The following is a 16,857-nucleotide window of genomic DNA, read 5'->3' as shown; positions in this document are numbered from 1 at the left end:
AGCAGCCATTCTGCGTGCAGGGAATGCTAACACAGCATCGAGGCAGCTCCTGCTGTTTGATGGGCGAAGGAGGGAGGAGTCCCTCCCCGGCGCTCTGCAGGGCAGATGTTGGAGCTGGTACAGGAGGTGCCTCGTGCTCCCAGTGTGCTTTCAGAGGTGGGGGGATCCTACCTCAGCCACAAGGAACACCCACACATTTTCTAGAAATTGAAGAGTCAAATAACAAGCTGTACAAGTGATTTTCTCAAATTGAATATATCAGCAATTAACTATTAATAAATGAGCTCAGAACACGAGCGTATTTATTCTTCAACCAGGATTTGCTTTTAACTGAAAAGATGGGTACAGTTGTTAGGCTAGAAATAGGCCTGTCTGGACAGAGTGGAAACTTAAAGCTTCATGGGTTTGATAGCTGGGAGGCGATGAGCTGGATAACATACCTCTTTGGTTTTACACCTATAGCAGCTTTCCCAGGAGCAATACTCACAACCTGCAATCACATTGGAAAGCACTGGCATGGTAAACATTCAGCTATCAGATTGGCAGAAGTTTGTACCCTGGTGACTGCTAAAGCAAGGTGTGGCAGCAGGCTGAGCTACCACACATACACGGGCTGGTTCTGCAGCTGCTGGCAGGAAAAAAAAAAAAAAAAAAAAGATCACAGTGTTGGGCATTGGTAGAAGCACGTCCAGCTCATATTTTGCCAATGGGTTCAGTGCGTCACATCAGCAGGGGCAATACTTTCCATTTGGCCTCAAGTGGTTGCCTGTAAGTCCTGACAGGGGAATTCATAATACCCTTGGTCCTGTGTAATGTGCAGTACACAGATTTGGGACCCAAATTTGACTTCAAAACACGGAGTATTCCAAAATAACTGGACGGGGCTTTCTGCTAATTTAACAGCCACATCCAGGGTGAGCCTACACCACAACCTTGTGTCTATAGGTGTGAGCCCTACACCTCCCAAGTGTAAAGCAAATAATGCCTGATAAGGAATGCTAGATTTGTTCTCTCCATCAGTTCAGATTTAACACTTAAATCTCCTGCAGTGTTGGAGGATCCCACAAGCAGAACCAAGTCTACATGTTCATGCAGCCCAACCATGAGTCCCAATCCCTTTCTATCCCTCTGTTTAGTTTCCTTTGTTTTCGGTTTTGATTTATCCAGCTGACATTCATCTCTCTTCTGTTTTTTCCCCCTTTTTGTCTTTATACAGTACTTTACCTACAGTGTCTTATTGAGTCTCCTGGCCTGCTCTGTGTTCCTTCAGATCAGCTGTATTGGAAAACTGATCCTTATGTTATTCATTGAATTTATATATGTTCTCATTGTGGAAGTGCCAGGGGTGAACCTTTTTGACAATGCAGATCTCCTGGTTACAGCTAACACCTAGTAAGTGCCTTTCACTTCTGAAATCTTCACCTAATTTCTTTCACCCAGTGATTTCAGTGAGACATTAGGTGGATGGGTGTGCCAAGGCCATGGTGCAAGCAAGGGAAGTGCATGGTACCAGGGCAGGCAGGCTGTAAATTAAAGTTTGTCTATGCTGCTCTCCACCTCTGAAGATTAGGAGATCACAGTTCCCTTTAAGACCTTTTTATTCTGGAACTTGACTAATGAACCTTCTATTAATAACAAAATATAACTGCAATCAGAGTGGATCTGTGTTTTTTTTTTTCTTCCAGAAATGGGGAGCTGCAGTTAGTCATTCTCACTTCTTCTGGTAATACACTCTCAATATAGAAATGTTTTTCTCTCAAGAAAAAAATCCCCTACAAATTTGAGGTGGCTCAGGGGTGTGGCAATGAACTGCTGAGATATTTGTGCATCTGTTGTAGTGCACCCAAAAAATATAATTGACTTTTGGCTAATGATCTCCTTGCTGCTGTTGGGCATGTGCCTGCATTTGAAAACCTGGCATCACAGCACAATTCCCCACAGAGGGACCTGGGCTAAGAGGGAGTATCCAGTTACCTTTTTGCTTACAAAAGGTAGTTTGTCTTCACCAGGTCACATATTGATCATGGTTGCAACCACCATCTGCTGACATGGGTACCCCTCTCCTGAAAGTCATGTCAGGGAGGTAAATTAGGCACATTCATAAACACTCCCTCTGCCACAGGTTTCATTTCTCACTGGGAGTTTGTATTGTTATGTTAACTACTTTTTTTTTTTTTTCCCCTCTTGGGCAACAATTGTGCTCAGGTGTGGGTAGAACGTGAATTTGAATCACACCAAAGTATTTGCACAGACACTGAGAAATTCTTTAATGGTAAAGATTTGGTAAGCAACGGGATAACCCAGCAGGGCAATTGTAGCATTTCCAATCCTGATGGTTTAAAGGCCAATTTAGGTGAAACATCTGTAAGGATTGTACCTATGGTTGCTCTTGTCTTGAGACAGGAGGGTGGCTGAGGATATGCCCCTGACCCTGTGCTGTTTTGTATGTTATGAAGTAGCTGATGCAATTGCTCAGATTTCCTGATGGTCATTAAACCCTGACTGGATGCACCTGGTTACTTCTGTCCTTCACATAAATGTTCCATGATTTTTAACATTCCTGGGCAGCCATTAATAATTAATGGTGTATGGCTTTTATATCCTTTGGCAGTAATCACTTAAATTATTTTGTTAAGTCACGCAAATTAAATTGTGTAGGAAACCCACTGGAGCTTTCTGCAGGGGTACGAGGAGAATGAGGTTTCCCTTCCTTTTTTTGCAGATGGTGTGTATTCCAACAGTGGAAGCTATTTATCATTTTCTAACACAATTAGAGAAATAAAAGCATTTTATATCCCAAATATCATTTCATTCTTGTAAGTCAAGCACTAAGTGAAATTACAGCACTTAGTAGTATAATTTACGTCACTCCACAATCAAAATGTCAGTAATAGAGTGGAGAAGGTTAGCAGGTTTTCCCAGAAATAACTTTCTGTGGTGCTGTATTCTCCCTCGTTAAATGGTATTTGTTTTGTCCTGAGAGCTCCACGGACCGCTTCTTAATGCCTCAAAGTCTGGCAGTCCATTTGTGCGTTGTGCAAGACGGGAGCTCAGCATGTAACACGGAGTTCAGAGATGTACCTTATTGTCCAGCTGATATTAAAAAAAAGCATGACCTCATACTACTTTAATTGGGTGCCTGTTGTAGCGACATAATTACTGTCTGCTCTGCAGTCATTATGGTGCTCTGACTAATTAGAAGTGATGCAGATGTCGCTTCACACTTCTGTGTACAAACCAACACAGCATGCAAGCAACTGAAAGGCTGACAGTAATACGTTGGGACTGGGTAGCCTTGGTTGGAGTGACACCAGCACGGTGACACATGAAGTGTAACTGGATGCACAGAGCTCTACCATCTTACCTTTTCCCCATGCAGGAGATAAATGTATTGCTTTTAAAGATGTGATGGACCAATGTGGGCTTCTCAGTTAGGTTTCAGCATAGGGGAGCCTAAAAAGCTTTGCCCAGCAATTTGTTCATCAAGCCCAGAGATGCTGCTGTCCTATAGGAGCTGTCCCCAAAGTCAGCCACTCTTCCTGCTAAAAAAGTGCTAGCTTTGAACAGGAATGTATTTAGTGAATTTCTTGCTATTTTATCTTCCAGTAATTAAAGAGCTATCTCCTACTGGAAACGTCTGTCCCATGGGGAGCAGTGCAACTCCCATTATTGCTTGCATTGGGCATTTTCAGTTAGCCAAAGCTTTTGTATAAATGCTGGATTTGCTGCATTTTACAGTCTGTGTTACTGCTGAGGATTTTAGAGAAAGCACAGCACCTGCATTGAGCAGCAGGCCCAGCAAAAAAGGTCAGATCTGTCCCATCTTGTCATAAGACTGAGTGATAATGAGGCGGTCAGTCATCCTTGGCCAGGCAGTGATTTAGGAGAGCAGGAGACTCATGCTGCATGCAGTAAGTGTCTCCAGCTCCGACTAGCTCCATCCTTTAGCGTGGGAGGTGCTGGCCTCAGGGCTCCCAGCCTGGGTCCAGAGCCAGACACAACCTGGGCTTTGCTACGTGGTCAGTGCTGGAGCTCGCCAGGAGGCCTCGCAATAGATCGTGTGCAAGACAACACGGGTTGCAAAATCTGTGTCAGAAGAAATTCCATGCTCAGAGATGAAAAAAATGTCTTGGAGCAAACAAGGTTAGAGAGCAACCATGGCTTTATTTGTTAGTTTTATGCTCAGCAAGGCTCCCTCGGCTATTTCAGTGTTGATCATTTCTAGCTCTGACACCGTAGTGAGAGCAAACTCTGGTCTGATGCTCTTCGGACAAACGTGAGTTTCCCAAGGTAAAGATGTATCCCATCAGTAGCCTGCAAAGCCACAAGTCAATGACAATACAGTAATTTTACCACTGATTTCTTTCTTTCCATTTAAACAGTATTTTAAAAGATACATATACGAGGTTCTCGGCCACCTAATACTCCGCCCACTCTTGAGAAGAAACCAGCAGCATTAAGCAATCAATCAGTCGGGAACTCAGCCAACTACTACCTACCAGAAAGCTCTTTTCCATCCTTTCACTGTAAGAAAAGCACACCCTCCATCTTCAGCAGCTCTGCTTCATAGGAGCTCTTTGCAGCGTGGAGCATAGTAACAGCAGCCTGCATAAGGGTTTTCTTAGTGCACTCGCGTGCAGTACCCATAGCGAGGTGCAGCACTGGAGACGAGCAACTGGCAGAAGGAGGGGATAGTGCCAGAGGTAAAGGAGCTAGGCACGCCTCCGGCTTACAACATATGGGGAAGAAGGCAGCTAACCCTCACGAGATGTTAACCAAAAGCTTCCTTCTTCAGATCAATCGCTTTCTGCCTGACCTAATGAAGTAGTGACAGATGCACAAGCATTTGCTAAATATCCCACACTGACATTCAAATCCCAAACGATTCTCTGACTCTCAGTGCTCCTTAGATGTTTTAACTAAATTAACCATGTTGCACCATCACTGGATCTCCGAGCATAGCTCAGACAGCGACCTTTTCTCTCCCCCAGTCTTTTTGCTCTTTTCCGTTTTAAAGGGCTATAGCCCCGCACAGCGTTAGAGGTGCCACATTGCAGAGGTACTCTTGCATTAGGTACAGAAGGACGAGTGCTACAGGAAGCACACCGCTCTACTAACCTTGTCTGTGTTTTTGTGTTTTCTTTTCTTTTCTTTTTTGCAGCGTGTCAGCAAATGCAACGTTACCATGGTGAGTCACTTTGGCATGATGTATTTTTGTGGGTTTGTGTCAGAAGGCATTTTCTGTTCACAAGGTGCAGTATCAGCATGCATGCACCACTGTGATCCAGTGCAAAACAGCACACATACCCTACGTGGATTGAGTATTGCCCTTTTGTCTCAATAGCTCCTCTCAGAGCATCCTCTTTCCTGTGGGAACTTGCTTTGCAGAGCGTCTCGTAGATCTTGTAATTACAAATTAAAGATTTTATCACAATGATATTTTCATGCTGTATAACTGTAATTCAAATAATTTTTATTTACTTGCTTGTCACAAGGGTTGGGAATGTATCTTAATGTTCCTTCCAGCTTTTAGATTTTTTATAAGACAAAAATCATTAAAATTGTCTAATTAGCAAAGTATGAAGCGTAGAACAGTTCCAGACTTTGGAGGCTAGGGAAGGCAAGGCAAGAGACCTGGTAAATACAATCTGAAGAACTGTCAGCATTTCAGTTTTGCCAAGCATAGCACATATGGCTATTCTCTTGCAAGTGGCTTTTACATTGATGTTAACCCACTTTAAGAAGTTGGATTCAATTTCTGATTTTGAAGTCCTGCTTCAGAAACCAGCACCTGTAAGTCAAAGTCCTGAGCTTATTTCAGGTATCGTTTTCCCTTTACCAACATGGGCTACAGAGGGAAGGAGAAAAGCCTTTTCTTCAGTGGTTAGTTAGCCTTGAAGTGAGAATGGGGGAGTGTGCTGTGTTCCTCCACACTAAGAATAACTGGGAAATTCTGCTCTTTTGTTGGCTGCAGCTCTCCAGTGATGACACGAGTCGCGCTGAAGATTGTCACCCCTGTCATCATTACAGTCTTTGTCCTGGCACTGTATTTGCATGCCCAGCAAGTGGAATCCACTGCAAGGCTTGATTTCCTCTGGAAACTCCAGGTTAGTGGGTGTTTGCTGTGTTGGAGGAATATAGTCTTTGGTGTTAGCGTAACTACTGAGTTATTCACTATCAAATTTCAGTGTTATAAAATGCCTTTGAATTTAATCTGAACCTGGCACCTAGCTGAGCGTACCAGTAATGTGCCTTTCTCCTTTTGTACTTCTCATTCTGAGTGCCTCACATCCTGGTTAATTTAACCCTTTGTTTCCCTGTAAGTGCACTTAGGATGGTCCCTGCAATAAAAGATCATAGATCTGAAGATCTTGGTTAACGAACTCAGGCACCTGAGCCTGTCACTGTTGCAGGAACCTGCAGTATAACACAATCTGTAAATGTAAGAAGCTCATATTCGCGGCTGATTTGCTTCCCAGAGTTCAGCCAACTTTAGTTTGCTGTGTTCAGAGGTATGAAGGATTCACAGTTGCAGTTTCATTCACCATCTTGTTAAGCAGTGCGAACTGGCTTCACTTCCAATCTTCATTAAGCCCCTGGGCAGTGGCATTGGGTAACCAGCATGGTACAGACAATGCCTCTCTTTGCTTCCATCCCTGGGTTCAGTGTTAATATTTTCACTACATGTGCCTGTGAATGATGTCGGGGTGTCCTGTGTGATTCTCAAGTAAGCAGGACAGGTCTCAGCTCTGCCCATGACTCATAGCTGGGAGACCACAGGACTGCAGGCTTTGTATAGATTTTTTTACCTTCTGGACAGTAGGACATCTTTCTAATAATAGGTCTCAGTGGTTTGAGTAAGAGGCACTGAGGAAGAACCAATTAATTAAAGCTCCTTGGGAAGCACGTAAACATTGTTATCCTCGTTTATAAACGGTAAAACAATGGAGGAGATGAGCTCACTTGCCTGTTCCAGGTCTGTGCTCCGCTGGCCGAAGCATATTGCTTCCCCAGGCAGAGCCAGGAGTTTTTCTTGTTCTGGCTGGACACACCTTCTGAAAGCAGCTTTGTCACTTAACCTCCAGTTTCCTGTTTTAGAAACCAGCAAAGTCATAAAGTGCTTTGCAACTATTGCTTGTCTCTTTGCCAACATGTGGATAAGGGATGTTGGGGAGGTAATCCCTTCTGTGGTGGCTGTTGAGATGGCTAAGCTGTGTTTGTCCACGCCAGCATCCAAAAGAGCAAGGACATTCTGCCCTTTTTTTAACTCCAGCTCTCCAGCAATGACAAGAGGCACTGGAAAAATAATAATAGTAATAATAGAATAAAATCAATTTCAAAATGTTATATATTGTTAGGGGAATTTTGATTGCTGCCTCTGCTGAAGGTGATCGTGCTGTACACAGGGTGGTCTTCAGGGCTCCCATTACCCAAATCACTCTACGTGTCCTCTGTACCAGTAGTGCAGTCTCCAGCTGTTGCCTGATCCCGTGTTTGTTGCCTGACCCCATTGCTCTTTGCTCAAAAATATTCAAAATGGCAAAAAGTAAAACAAGGCGAAAAATACTGCAACCATCAGGTAACTGGGGAGAGAAAAGTTATCAGTACCCACACCTCTGTGCTCCTCCTGAAGCCCTATGTGCTTGTCTAGGAAAGCCAGCGATGTCTGTTCATGGGTGCTAGGATTGTATTGGAGTTCCCCAGAAAGAAGAGATTACCTGATTCAGTGCCTAGAAATGTAGCAAAAATGGATTTTGGCGTCTGCCTGTAGGAAGCCCCTTTGGCTTTTATATACATGTGCACACAAAGACAAACAGCTTCCACTGCAAAACTCGTTCCTGCATCTCTCTGCCTCTGCCCTTCTTTGCTGTTCCCCCACTTCCCTCCATTCCCTGCGAGTTCACGTTCAGCTTTTTTCTTTCCTCTAGAGCAGTTACTGAAAGAATAAGTGTGTCTTTTTCTCCCTCCTAAACTAGGCCACTGAGGAGAAAGAAGAAATGGAGGAACTGCAGGCCTATAACAGACGCCTCCTCCACAACATTTTGCCAAAGGACGTGGCAGCCCATTTCCTAGCTCAGGAGCGGCGAAATGATGAACTGTACTACCAGTCCTGCGAGTGTGTGGCTGTCATGTTCGCCTCCATAAGCAACTTCTCAGAGTTTTATGTGGAACTGGAGGCCAACAATGAGGGGGTGGAGTGTCTGAGACTGCTCAACGAGATCATTGCCGACTTTGATGAAGTAAGTCACTGAAAATGCGTGTGGATAGAGCAAACAGATTGAGTTTATTTGAGTTTATTTGGGTTTTGCTGAACTTATGAAGGAAGGTAGCTTACTGAATCCTTGTGCCATGTTTCATTTCTCCCCATTCTAGAAGTCTTTTTTTTTATTATTTCACTCCCTTTTCCCTCCTCTGCCCCCTTTCCTTCTGTACTTTGAGTAATGGAGACTGTCTAGAGTTTTGTAGTGCTTGTACCAAGGGAGGACACTTGGCAAGGACACTAACAGCATGGATGTGTCTGACTATTCAGTTTCTCTGCACTTCTCATGTGTAACAGATCATAAGTGAAGACCAATTTCGGCAGCTGGAGAAGATCAAAACCATTGGCAGTACATACATGGCTGCATCAGGCCTCAATGACTCCACTTACGACAAGGAAGGGAAGACACATATCAAAGCTCTGGCTGACTTTGCCATGAGGTTAATGGACCAAATGAAATACATTAATGAACATTCATTCAACAACTTCCAGATGAAAATAGGTAATGTCACTGCGTTCACGGGATTGAATACCAGTAGCGGTCATTCTGAGCTGGGGATCTCACAGAGAGAGAAAAACGTAGAGGTTACCTTAGCTGTGTAATTATGTTAATTGTTCTGTACCCAGTGACAGAAAAGTAACAGTCTGCCTGCTTGGGCCTCTGTGAAATGTCAGAGCAGCGCTGTTTAGGCAGCAGTGTTATTACCAAAGCTCCCTGGAGGACCAGGAGCAGTTGGGCAACAGACTTTGGTGCAGAGAAGCTCTTATCATGGCCTGGTCACACACAGTGGTTCTGCTTGGGCCCACTTCACCTGTGATGTGCTCTGCTGCCCACATCCTCAGTGGTCCCAGGTTCTGCTGTTCAACAGCTGGTGTTGGGCATGAGGCTGACTGTCAAATCAGGAAATAAAGAGAGACGGGAAAGTAGAAGGAGGTGAAAAGGTGAGGATGTCGAGTGTGGGGTTTGCACTTGAAGGCTGTCGGGATGCTGCAGTGCCCGTCTCGCATCCACCTGGCATCGCAGCCTGTGCTGACGCCCAAGTGAGCAGTTAGCTTGGCAACAGGGTGACAAATAACACCTATCCTGCTATCTGGTACTGGAAAATAGCTGCGGATTGAGCAGCTGCAGCAAGTGCTGCCAGTCAGACAGTCATAACAGATCAAAGAAGCCAACTAGTCTTTAAAGTTTCTTTCCCCGCAGTTGGCAACAACTTCATGTGTCAGGGTAAAGCACAGCTACAACTGATGAACCTCAGGACTTTTTATTGTCTGACAAGTAACTTGCCTCAAGCTTCATGTGGTTCACCTGTGATGGATCTGAGCATTGTGGGATTTCTTCTCTCCTTCTAGGCCTCAATATTGGTCCTGTGGTAGCTGGGGTGATAGGAGCACGTAAGCCCCAGTACGACATATGGGGAAACACAGTGAATGTAGCCAGCCGAATGGACAGCACAGGGGTGCCTGACAGGATTCAGGTAAGGAAATCACTGGAAAATTTACTTAAACTGCCTGTATCACTTATGGCTTCTGGAATGTAATTAGAACTGGAATTTTATTCCTTGAGGTCATATATTTATTTACACAGCTCTGAAAGAAAAGGGAACTGGGGAATGCTAGTAGTAACATCAAGTTGTGCCTTTTAATTTTGACCAATGTAGCAACCTTGGGTCAAAACCTTGCTGTTTAGTTCTGTAAGTGTTGAGCTGAGCTCCTTCCCTGAGCGCCTCAGTGGCGCTGGGCACACCATCCTGCTGGGATGCTTACCCACTCACGCTGGTGGCTTTGCTGTGAGGCTACATGCACGTGTGGGTTGTTTTCTTTTCCAAGGATTCATGTCAATGTATTTCTGTATGTCACGTCTCTGTTCACAGTGCCATCTGTGTTGTGAGGCTAGCAAGGAGCTAGACATCAGTGGAATGAGAATATAACACTGGAGAGAGGGGACGGTTAAATGGGTTAATGGAAACTGTCTTGTAATCAAACATCTTCCTGGCGTTCAGGCAGTCACCTTTCTATTGATTTGGTTTTGTTGTCCTGCTTTTGCTGAGCCAAGGCCCACTTACAGATTGTCATTCCCTAGGAAAATACTGAAGGGATGTAAAAATAATGAGTAACTGAGGTAAAATCCAAGAGGGGAAGCCATGCCGTTTCCATCCAAGTAAGCTGTCAGTTAACTGATCAGTATTTATCCAATGCCCTTTAAACTTTCCCACAAGACAGTCCCTGAACAACTTTCATTTGAGTTAAGCAAATCAGTGCAACAACATGACAGCAGTAGGAAGCCAGAACTGGAAATATTTAAAACCACCTGAAAAAGGATGAGAAATTGCAAAGTCAGCCAGGATTCACCATAGAAGAGATAGGATTTAGCAAGAATTTGCAGCTGTTTTTATGTTGTCCATTTGCTAGTGAAGTACTTAGAGTTTGTGTTTATGAGTGACTCAGACAGGGCAGAATTGGACTTTCCAAAGATTTTTTGTTGTTGTTTTTGTTTGTTGTTGTTATTTGTTTTGTTTTGCTTTTGAATAGCATCTGCTGTAACAGCCAGGTACTAGGAAACTGAGAGAAAAGTAAGAGTGATGGAGCTGTCAATGGGTCTAATAACTTCAAGCACTTTGAGTGCTGTATTTCAAAAGCTTGGGGTGAGGTTAGTTAAGGTGCTTGATAGGATTTTGCAAATTAGGTAGCTGGGAGGAATGATTTACCCAAAAGTTCAGTTTTGTTTACTTAGGCTCCAGAAAACACTATGCTACACCTTGCTGCCTCGTTAGGCCCTGAACAGCTCATGAAATCTGGCCTTTAACATTCTGTTATTCTGCAGCATAATTATTTTTGAATGGCATCTGCCCAGAGGCTCTGGATGCTGGCTAGTGTTCCGTTAGTTGGCTTTCTCATTGCCCACTACCTTCTCCTCCAAAAAACGGCCCCCTGAATGACTCCTGAATTATATATCCACTATGTAAATTTTTAAAGCCATTTTTGAGGACTTATGAAGTATTTTAACCCATTTTCCTACTACCTCTTTGGTGACATAATGAGTGCAGCTGAGTATCCTGAACTACCAGGTGCATTTTAAAAAATGTGACTCATTTCTTTCTTTTTATACTGTGACCTCCTTGAAAAATATGGTTCTCTTCAAATACCATACTCTGTGCGGCTTCTGTAGTTTCTCAACTTTAAAAGTCTGAGTTTGTTTTGCAACTTGTGCCAATTCTTTAGTCAGTGATTGATATGAAAAAGTCAACTCGGAAACAAAACAATTGATCCTACTTTAATTTTACCTGAGGACTCCAGAAGGAAGTGAAAAGATTGCATGAAAAGCATGACAAGCGTACACTTATTCTTGTTTATTTTGCAGGTAACCACAGACATGTACCAGGTTCTAGCAGCCAACAACTACCAGCTGGAATATCGAGGGGTCATTAAGGTCAAAGGCAAAGGAGAAATGACCACCTACTTTCTAAATGAAGGGCCTCCGGTCAGTTAGCGCCAACTGCAGCATCGCTCAGAGATGGAATTTGCATTACAGGAGATTGTGAACGGGAGAAGAATCACTTTTCGGCAGTGAATCTTACAAACGCAACGCAGTTGAAATTTCACACAGCGACTCTAGAGCTGGTATCAGCAAACTCTTTGGCCACCTATCATGAAATGCAATCAACAGAAACCATCTTCAATTTGTTCCTGGCTGAGTGCTAAATCAACCAAAGATGTGTACTACGGCGTTCACAGATAAGAATTTGGAATCTTTAAAAGAGGCTGCTACCACAGGATGATACAAGAAGCTATTTAAGTATTTATTGATGCAACACAACATTTACTTGGTTGAAGGAATGTATGATTCACTACAAAGCATTATTTTGGAATGGATTTGCACTGCCATAATGTTTCCATCCCATACTGCCAGCTATTTGAAGTGTACCACTGTGCTTTTATTAGCTGTTTTGAATGGGCTTTCAAAATTGATACCCACCATTGCAACACACAACAAGGCCTTTTAGAATGGCATCATTAATGTTTTAGTGTGAAAAGACGTTTAGCTCTGGCCTTCTCTTTTCCCTTCTTTTACATGGCTAAATGACTGCTCTTCGGAGTGGAGCTGGCACATCTTGCGAAGGGGAAGATCAAGATAAAGAAAGATGGATCTACAAACATATTTATTAAAAAGTCTTCTGTGCTCTTCTTTGGTATATATCAGTTTACATGGGAAAGACTAGATGTAAACAAGAGACGTTGGGGGGGAAGGGAACTCCCCTGAAATTTGTTGTGCTTTTTTTTTTTTTGTATTTTTTATTTTGTAATATTGAAAACATGGAGATCTAACAGAAATACCAAATTCTATATTTTGTAAATTATATATAAATTAGAAGGCAGGCTGTCCACACCACACCGAGGTGTGTTGGGAGGTGTATATAACCTGTTAGACTTTTGTGTAGTTTTTTGTGCATAATACTCTGAACACAGACTTGGCAGTTTTCAGATTATCACTATACAATCGAACAACAACAGGTGAGTTTCCAGGCTGGAGCAGATGCATTTTAAAAAGAAAATCCAGAAAAATCTACAACCCCAAAGAAGAGGAAAAAAAAAAAAGATAGAGTAGTCACACAGTTGTTCAATGCAGCATTCATATAGAGGGTGGCATCTTAACAAATGGAAACAGGACCTATTAATTTAAGCTAATGAGACAGTATCTGTCAAGCAAGTTAAAAAGCTCTAAGCAAATCTTCTAATTAACTGTAACAGGAACTCATATAAGAAAAAAAAGATTATTTGAACTTTTCTTTAAAAAAAAAAGAAGCATTTTTCAGAGCTGGATTAATAGAATCCTGATGATATGAGAGTTGTCTGATATTGTAACTGCCATTTGACATTACAAAGAACTATGTACTGCAGCATCAAGTTGACTTTCCTGTAGCGAGCACTTACTTAAACTGAGTCACATATTTTCAGTTCCGAGGAGTTAGACGATTTTCAAAAAGAGGTTTTGATGGCAAATGTGTATGAGGTGAGCGACCTTAAAATACAGTGCCATTGATATCGTGTTGGACATCGTTATCACTAGTGGGGGTTTATGAATAGTTCACTGTTACCATTTATGTACCTTTTTTAGCTATTAAAGAAGAATCCCTTGGTATTTTATTAAAAAAGAAAAGAATTTAAAAGCTATATTTTTTATATTCTATGAGGGGAGAGTTTTGATATTGAATTTGGCTAGCACTAAAAGTGACTCCAATCTTTTGACGTTTAATAAAGTTCTTTTCCACTCTTCTCAGGGCAGAATTATTGTAGTACTAACAGCTTAATGATTGCACTGTGGTGGTAATTTATTTTTTTCCTACTTGACAACAAGAACAAGTGAAAATCCATGGGCCTGTCTTAATTAATTTGCCATATTGCTAAGCATAACCCTAGCATTAAGCCATTTAAGCACGAGCTTAAATGGCATCGCCCCTTGCCTTCCCCCTTCCACTAGGAAACATCTCTGAAAAGTATAGTATATTGACTTCTGTAAAACTGCCAAGTCTGCCCTTGTACTATACTTTTGCTCCTTTACATCCCTCCTGGTTTGCAAAATACTTAAGTTGCATCACGCCATTACGCATTTCTTCCCCATTCCACCCCTTTTATTCCCTCACTGAGTTCCATTCCCTCCCTGCCACAAATTCATTTTTAGGTTTGCTTTCTGCTTTATGAAAGTCTGCGGTCTTCTTACCTTTTGATTCATCTTATGAAGTTGTGTTGTCAATGAAATTTCAAGTCCCCGGTATCTCTAGCTGTGATTGTTGACAGTGTGTCATGATCATTTCAAGGGGTATTCACACACTCTTTACTCTGGATCTTGCAAAAATGGATACAGTTATGATTTCCCATGGAAATTGAAATCTATTTAAGTAATTTAACTATATTAAACACTGTTTCACTGGTAAAGCGTCTCTGTCTTATTTTAGATGCAGCTGGCTAGTGAGGAGATAGGCAGACGTTGTGTAAGTACACCCGGTTTGCACACAGAAACAGTCAGCTCTTGGCTAGCACTGGATGCCCACTGGGACCACACCACTCCTACGCAGAGCCCAGTCCCAGCTCCTCGAGCTCTCACCTGCACAGTGAACACCCCCGGCTTCCCTCTCACACACATCTGCTGTGTACCTGCTTATTTTGAAACATCGGCCTCAGGACAGCTGACAAATCCATGCTAGCTAGCACTACGGAGAGCTGAGGGGGAAAAAAAAATAATAATAAAAAAAAAAAACAGAAACCGCTAATTTTGCGTGCTCCTGAGGACAGCAGCATTTCTGGTTTGAGCATACGTGGAGGGGGCTAAAAAGAGCATTCAAAATTGGCTTAGGACAAAAATCCCCAAGTCTGCTAGCTAAACCTAAAAGCTTGGACTGGGGTGGGGGAGATGTCGGCGAGCTAGCTTAGGATGCAGTCTGAAAAAGGCTAATTTGGCAGATACTAGCTAAAAGCAAAACAAAGCAAACCAATTTCCATTCTCTTGACCATTTCTGTTACGAGTTTTTCAACTGAAGGAGACACAGCACCTTACTCAGGGGAGGCAGAGCAACTTTTCTGCAACTTTTTCAGAAATTCATGGTTTCCTTCTCGTCCCTGAGCACCTCACCATCCCCTTATGTCCCACTTGTCCCCAGAGCTCTGCCTTCAGCGTGGTGGCCAGGCCCTGCTAGACCCGCTGGGCTGGCAGCAGCTGGCCCCAGCTCTTGCTTTAAACGCACTTCCAGACACGAACACCTACTGCCATCTGTTGGTAGCAAACCCGTGCAGCCTCAGCCAGGTGGCGGCTTGCAGATAAGCAAAAAAACACAGCTTACAGATGAGCACAATTAATCGCTGGTTTGGCCAGGTGGCGCAGTGCCATACACCCACAGCAGAACAGACAGCAGGCAGGCCCCTGCCAGGAGCTCCAAGGCTGCTCCTCACTCCGAGGGTGCCCTTGAAAGGCCCACCTGAGGCCTCCCGACCGAACCACAAACTCCTTTCCCCCTGCGTGGCACAGCCCTGGAGCCCAAGCTCCCACAGAAACCACTGCTCACACACGCTTGGTGCTCTCTTGGCCTTGGAGGGACCACTGCCAATGGATTGGAAATGAAATATGGGCTGAGGGACACCCTACCTGGGGCCCTGTGCCCGAGGGTCAGGAGAGGCCAACAAGAATCGGGCATCCAGTGGCACACAGGGGGCTCCGCTTCCACTAAATTCCACAGAAAAATCAACTACCAACAGCCCTGTGCAATTCAAACTAAAATCACGTTGCACAAGACAGTGTTCATCGCCCATAAATTCATCTCTACAACTCTAACTCTCACATCTGGTCATGCCAGCAGGGAAGAGCTGAACTAGAAGGTTCTCTGAATGCTGGATTTTTACAAGCAAACAGGAAACCCTGGGAATTTTCAGTTTCACCTCTAACCTGGTCTGGCACGTCTTGTTCCTCATCTTATGCAAAATGTCAGCAAGTCCTGATATCACAGCCAAGTTAAAGCCCTGTTTTTAGCACATAGCAATACCAAGTGATGAAGAACAGCCATATTTACCAAGCACACACTAACCTGCCATTGTGAGGAGGGATTTTTATCAGTGCCATAAAAACAAGCACAGAAACAAAGACGCAACTGTCCTCTGTTGCACCAACAGCTGCAGTTGTTCATTTTACCTGCTAGTCAGCGGTTAGCTTAATGCCAGTGTAACCAGAACGGGAGCGTGCCTCCACACGTTGCGGCAGAGCTTTCAGTCCTCAAAAAGGCATCTTTAGAAGCAGGAGGAAGAGAAGGAATCTCAGAATACAAACAAGGTTATCTGCTGACATATAAACCAGAGAAATGAGACAACAGAAACGTTTTCATCTGCACAACAGCAGGAGTTAGAAGCGAAGCAGTCCGTCAGGGGTACAGAAAATAGCCTCCCTGCCTATTGAGCAGGGCGAAGCAAAAGGACAGACAGGACTCTAGTTCTAGACTTTGTGAGCAAGATGAAATCTGTTTTTATACCTAAAAGTGAATATTCATACTTTCCAGCCATTGACTTAAAGTGGTGAAGGACTGCTTCTCACCTTTTCTGGTGACCAGCACTCATGGAGGTGCATTAAAGCGGAAGGCAAGCAAACCTCCCTGTGCTAAGCAAAGGCTGATTTCTGTTCTTTTGGATCTTTAAAGTATTTGTGGTTTAAACATCCCTAAGACGTGTATGCTTGCATCCATACCTCCTCCATGTCTCTTCCCCACTTTCCTGGTTCCCAAAACAAAATCAGACCACATTCACGAATGCATTTTTTTCCACTGGCTCAAAGTGGGAGGAAAGAGGCTTAGCTGCAAAGCCCGTTTTCTGCAACACCAGCTCTGGGGGCAGCACACCTGGGCTATCTTCATGGTCTTGCTCAAACACCAGTCTCAGAAACAAGACATTATGAAAAATGCAATACAACTTCTGTTCACTTTGGATTACAATTTCATTTTCTAATTCTTCTTAGTTTTATCTTATTTTCTTGACTAAAACTACCTTTTGAAAAACTCTAACTCCTTTCTTCTTGGTCACAGTCCAACTAAATAGCTTACTGAAGCACACACCACATTTTGATA

At 43.4% G+C, this 16,857-nt stretch overlaps 1 protein-coding gene and 1 long non-coding RNA gene across 6 annotated transcripts in view; one reads left to right on the top strand and one right to left on the bottom strand.

Moving 5' to 3' along the window:
• ADCY5 (adenylate cyclase 5) overlaps positions 1 to 14,191 on the top strand; it is a 213,962-nt gene extending 199,771 nt beyond the window's left edge. For all 5 annotated transcript variants that reach the window (XM_021270949.4, XM_038181939.2, XM_072040775.1 and 2 more), the window contains exons 15-21: positions 1,217 to 1,392; positions 5,162 to 5,188; positions 5,975 to 6,107; positions 7,977 to 8,240; positions 8,558 to 8,762; positions 9,611 to 9,735; positions 11,619 to 14,191. In XM_021270949.4, the coding sequence (XP_021126624.4) occupies positions 1,217 to 1,392; positions 5,162 to 5,188; positions 5,975 to 6,107; positions 7,977 to 8,240; positions 8,558 to 8,762; positions 9,611 to 9,735; positions 11,619 to 11,747 (1,059 nt within the window). In that variant the 3' untranslated portion in view covers positions 11,748 to 14,191. The remainder of the gene's footprint in view (positions 1 to 1,216; positions 1,393 to 5,161; positions 5,189 to 5,974; positions 6,108 to 7,976; positions 8,241 to 8,557; positions 8,763 to 9,610; positions 9,736 to 11,618) is intronic.
• LOC119717447 (uncharacterized) lies at positions 11,593 to 15,929 on the bottom strand. The gene is made up of 2 exons (XR_005266988.2): positions 13,977 to 15,929; positions 11,593 to 11,901 (listed from the first exon to the last, which is right to left on the bottom strand). It is a non-coding gene; the product is annotated as an uncharacterized lncRNA (long non-coding RNA).
• Between the last annotated feature and the right edge of the window lie 928 nt (positions 15,930 to 16,857).

Source organism: Anas platyrhynchos, chromosome 7, assembly GCF_047663525.1.
Source record: "Anas platyrhynchos isolate ZD024472 breed Pekin duck chromosome 7, IASCAAS_PekinDuck_T2T, whole genome shotgun sequence".
Taxonomy (NCBI): Eukaryota; Metazoa; Chordata; class Aves; order Anseriformes; family Anatidae; genus Anas; species Anas platyrhynchos.
This window is presented reverse-complemented; position numbering and strand designations above follow the sequence as displayed.